This window comes from Electrophorus electricus, chromosome 17 (genome assembly GCF_013358815.1).
Source record: "Electrophorus electricus isolate fEleEle1 chromosome 17, fEleEle1.pri, whole genome shotgun sequence".
Taxonomy (NCBI): Eukaryota; Metazoa; Chordata; class Actinopteri; order Gymnotiformes; family Gymnotidae; genus Electrophorus; species Electrophorus electricus.
Genome location: NC_049551.1, coordinates 7,692,826 through 7,697,825, shown reverse-complemented (window position 1 = coordinate 7,697,825; position 5,000 = coordinate 7,692,826). Strand labels below are relative to the sequence as shown.

The following is a 5,000-nucleotide window of genomic DNA, read 5'->3' as shown; positions in this document are numbered from 1 at the left end:
TATCACTACTACAAATGAAAGGGTAAGTGTATTTCTTGAAATTATATCAAAACAAATGGTTTTGCTATAACAGAATGTTGTGTTATAGTTTATATGCAATTTGCTTGTTTTTTCAGCATGTATTTGTATCATTTCTGTCCCGAGACACTACGTACAAGTTCCTCATTTCAGTCTGCGTTCACTTGCATGTAAGTGTGCAATATCTCAATATTATTATATGTTTTAATATAATATATTGTACTGCAGTCAGTGTGTGCTTTAACTGAATAGCCACAATGCTGTTATCCCTTTCAGAGAGAGAATGTGGGCAGCACGCCCGTCACATCATCAGCTGAGAACAGCTTCAGAGGGGACTGTCCGTCATCACTTCCTTTGGTTAGTGCTGGCTTTTTTTTTTTCTTTGTTTGTTTGTTTTCTGTTGCATGCATATGTTTGCTGGTCTCCATCCTAGCATAAAAGTTGTCACATGACTCGAGGAACAATGCCATATCTGTTCCTATGTAGAGTAACCATGGTTTATAGACCTTCCGCTCCCCTGACATCTGCTGGCCCAGCATAACCTGTGCCTTGTGCTGCATGAACTTCAAGCTTGCTGTGGTCTGCGTTTGACCTCTTTGGTGAACATGTGCCTAACCAGGTTTCTCTGCACACACTCGCAGGACTTTTCTGCTGATTTCTCTGACCTTGATGGAGTGGTGCACCAGAGGAGGCAGGACATGCTTGAGAGCAGCAGCTCAGGATCCCAGACTCCAGACTATGAGAAGATGACTGGTGTGTGTCCTCAGTTCCTCACAGACACACATACTGCATTCATATGGGACTGGCACCAGGCTAACAAGTCAGGTCACTCAGTTTGCCATCGAAGTGATGGGATTAAAGATGGCGCATATGCTCAAATTAGATGCTGAATGCCTGACTGCTATTTCCTTTTTACGCCCTGTATTTTGTTCAAGGCTTGTGATGAATAGTGTTATGTTGTATAGGTTTATGGGTTTATAGGTTGCAGGCATGGACACATGAAACAGCTGAGACTGATGAGTTTAGAGAAAACAGAAAATAGAATAAAAACGGCTTTTAAAAATATTTTTTTAAAGGCTTCAGCTGCATGCTACATTTCAGAGCAGTAAGTGTTTTACAGATAAGTCCTCGTACTGCACTTATCACTGGGAAAGTAGCACAGATTGGAATACTTATCATTCACTCTGTGTTTAATGAACCTGAGATGTATTTGGATAGTGGAAAGGTTGCGATATTTAATAGCTCTTATCAAGTCGGCAGTAGTGGCTTTACTTTCGGTTACTGTTAGCATTTTATTGCTCCAGGTAGAGTACCAAAGCCAGGGTAGACATTAAAGACTTTGTTCCATATTATGATAATACAGTTTGGCAGATTTTCAAATAGACTATTTTTATCTCCTATTCAACCAGAGTTTCAGACGCTCTCTGAAAACTTCCTTGGCACAATGAAGTCGGGTGAGATGGCTGTCCATGCTGACATTCACCTGCCGGCCACCACTATGAAGCAGCATAATGGTATCTGATTTTGGGGTGAAATTTCACTCTGAAAAGCCCTGAATTCTTTCTCGGTCACTGTTGGCTGTGCCGGATGTCACCGTTGTCTCCTGTCAGCCCTAGGCCCCGGAAAGGCCGCGTCAGGAACCGGTCAGCAGGAGCATTTCCCACGGCCGCTGTCCCTCAACACTCTTCTACTCGTCTACTTGTTTTTGTGAGTGCGGCCCATTTAATGAAGGCCTACAGTGTCGTACACTCACCATGCTCTGCTATCCCTGCATGTTGCAACAGGCCTAAAGCCATTGCTGTTGACCCGTCATCACCGTTCAGCGCTTATTTAATAGGAGGCATTGTTTCTGCAGGGTGTGCTTCCTTTTCTTGTCATCCTGTTACATGGCCTTCAAGATCACGGCTCTAGAGCAGCGGCTGAACTCGCTGGGCTCACTAGGTGAACACTCACACAGGGAGTAAGTGACAAAACTGGATTCCGGGCAATTGCATGTTTGTCTCCTCCCATGAAGATTTTGCACAGCTTTAGAATCAAGGGGGATTTGAGTCAGACAATATGCGGAAAAGGCTCAGCAAGTTGCCTGTAAATATACCTGTATTTTGCCTGAGGTGTTTTTCATTCTGGGTGCTCTTCACATACTGTGTGCTTTGATCCCAAAGTGCTGTGCGGCACAACAGCGTTCATGGACTGCTCAGCATGCCGGCTTCCTTGCATTGTTCCGTATTTATTCGCCTGCCGCGATAAATGTTTAAAGTGTTTTCCCTTGCAGAAATGCTGTTCATCATCATGCCCAATTAGAGGTGAACGCAGAGATTTACGGAGAGCTGTCTACAAACCTGTTCAAATTAGAAAAAGTGAGTGAAGCTTGTAGAGCTGCTTAGACACTCGTGTGAGATGTTGTGACAGCATGATGCACGGTCTATTGAATAATGACAAAGATGAACTTGTTTTTCTGTTAGTATTTGGTAATCACGCAGTGATTTAGAATTTCACCTGTCATCAGAATCATTTAGGATTCTGCAAGCCTTTTGTCATTGTCAGAGGTGGGTGTATGAGCGGCAGAGGCATGGGGCCGACTAAGTCTGCTAGAAACAATAAGTTCTGTACAAAAATAAAACAGCTGAGGACTTTTTTTTTTTTTACTACAGTAAGCTTTTCTGTCTTTAAAGTAGTTCTCTTTGCTAGCTCATTTGGGAAAAGTATTCCAAATTGCTCTAACATGTAGGCACACCTTAACTGAAATGGTCTTGTCGTCATATCATCATACTTTCCGAAACCCCACCCAGTTCAGCACTGATCATAAAGAAAACTGGTTATAGTGCCATTTATAGTGGCTTTGATTTAATCCTTTTGTATTGTTTATGCTGTTTGATGCCTAGATTCAGAGGAACCTGCGCAAGCTGCTTGAGGAGGGCTGACTGGCCAAATGGATGCAGTGTCTTCGGTTTTGTTTTACCATTTAAATGACTCCATCTTGAAGAAGAGGACTCATCACAGTGCAATACTGTATCTACTCAGGACCACTCAACAGACTTTTTTTTTAATGAATCATAGCATTTCATTAGTTAGTGAAAGGGAAAAAAAGACTTTAAGTACTTTAGGGGAATTAGGAAGGCTCTAGAGGGGGTAGGAATAAATGGGTCCCAAGGACTCGGGTTAGTGTGTTTCTAACATTTGGGAAACAAATAATCTGATATGATGAATAGTTACTTTTTAGAATTGCCAATAAAAATATTTATAAATTGTTCAGTGAATGAGATGGTTTCTGGGGGGGAAAATCCGTTTAAATATCAATGTATGTAGTAATTAATTAGTTATGAATTAGTTAGATATTCCACATATCTTCTGCTGTTCCATGCACTTGTGACAAATACAGAATCTAAGACAAATAGTTTCTTTATGTAATCTGCTATTAAATTTTACATTCTTAACAAATAAGGAAACCCAATTAGTAAACTTGGTAATGGTGGTTAGAAAGTATGTCCTTATGCCTATGATGACCGTGTCCCTTTGAAAATGAACTGAAAGCCATAATGTTGGATGACTGTTTTAAAGCGGCATCTCCTCCTGCTGGTGAAAAAAATGTTATGACGCCACATCGCTGTACATGGAGAAATCCCTTTCTTAGGTACATTTAATCTACAGCTGTACCCTATATACTGACAGATTTTACAGATGGTTTTAAGTTGTTATTCCCCCATTCCTGGCACTTGTATTTTGCAGGCAGCAGCCTGATTTACAGCAGTCCTGTGATGTGCTTATGTTTCCTTTTTATTGACCTCTATCATGCATAAAATGTATCAGTGAGTGAACTGGCTGAAACAGAATTGGTAACCTGTAACAGCTGTTGTACAAATTAAATTTTTGGTGAAAAGCAGCTATAGGTAAATATAAACTTGCTATCCATTTAACACCAAAGTGATAGAAATATACTGGAGTGCCAATAATCATAGGACAGGAACTAGCATCGTGTAGGACAACTTGACATGGCATCAATTCCACCAGTGGATGGAAGACATCTCGATGGATGTTGCACTATGCTGTGTGGATATCAGCCAACACCTCTGTGGTATGTGTATGTGCAGGATTTCAGGTGTGAATGGACCTCTCTAGCGCATCCCATAAATGCTTGACTGGGCTCCAGTGGGGCGAATGTTTCAGAATCCTCTTCGAACAAATTCTGGACAACTTGGGCCCAAGGGTACAGTGCATTATCACATCATTGTGGGGGCACATGAAGTCCACGAAGGACTGCAAATGGTCACCAATTAGTGGAATGTAGCAGGCACCAGTCAGTGACGTGTTTAGGACCAGTGGACCCAACCCATGTTATGAGAACACCCCACACCACTATGGAACCACCACCAGCTTGCGCAGTGTCTTATTGACAACTGTGGTTCCATGGCTTCATGGGGTCTGCCACACACGAACCCTACATCAGGCTGAAACAACTGGTACCATGACTCCTGGTACTACAGCGCATGCAGACCAAGTGAGGCGCTGTCGGCTGTTCAGGTGTTAACAGAGACATTCTTCTGGGTCTCTGCTCCCATATCCCATGGAAGATAAAAGAACACTGCACTGAGCTGCAGGATATGGACACGTGGCCTCTTGCTTTAAATGTGGATGTGCTTTCTGCCAGAGTCGCTTGTTGTTTGCACGAACAATTCTAGCCAGACGCCATCAGTCATGATCATTAAGCACCTTGTGCGCAGCCACTGGGTCTTGTTTACATACTGCTATCCCATGACTTTTGGCATGTCTTTTACACACTGATCATGAAAAATTAATGTTGCCAGTAGCTAGCTATCTAATCAAACACTATAAATTGTTAGGAGCCAAGATTACATTTAGTAATACTTTTTATTAAGTAGAATGGGTCAGTTATAAGTAGAATGGCTAACAGTCAGAATTTTTTTGCCTGTCAGAATTCCCAATTCTGACCGCTGGGTAACGTTGTTTGTTGCTCTGGGTAAAAG

General features: G+C 42.1%; 1 protein-coding gene across 2 annotated transcripts in view; it reads left to right on the top strand.

Moving 5' to 3' along the window:
- The window catches only part of LOC113589018 (GRAM domain-containing protein 2B-like), a 5,484-nt gene extending 2,218 nt beyond the window's left edge, over positions 1 to 3,266 (top strand). The window contains exons 6-14 of one of the 2 annotated variants that reach the window (XM_027028463.2): positions 1 to 22; positions 117 to 188; positions 295 to 375; positions 660 to 771; positions 1,428 to 1,532; positions 1,629 to 1,725; positions 1,874 to 1,978; positions 2,291 to 2,375; positions 2,901 to 3,266. The exon at positions 1 to 22 is cut by the window's left edge and continues 74 nt beyond it. In XM_027028463.2, coding sequence (XP_026884264.2) covers positions 1 to 22; positions 117 to 188; positions 295 to 375; positions 660 to 771; positions 1,428 to 1,532; positions 1,629 to 1,725; positions 1,874 to 1,978; positions 2,291 to 2,375; positions 2,901 to 2,939 — 718 coding nt within the window. In that variant the 3' untranslated portion in view covers positions 2,940 to 3,266. The remainder of the gene's footprint in view (positions 23 to 116; positions 189 to 294; positions 376 to 659; positions 772 to 1,427; positions 1,533 to 1,628; positions 1,726 to 1,873; positions 1,979 to 2,290; positions 2,376 to 2,900) is intronic. The other variant, XM_027028464.2, reaches the window with a different exon arrangement.
- The last annotated feature ends 1,734 nt before the right edge of the window (positions 3,267 to 5,000 follow it).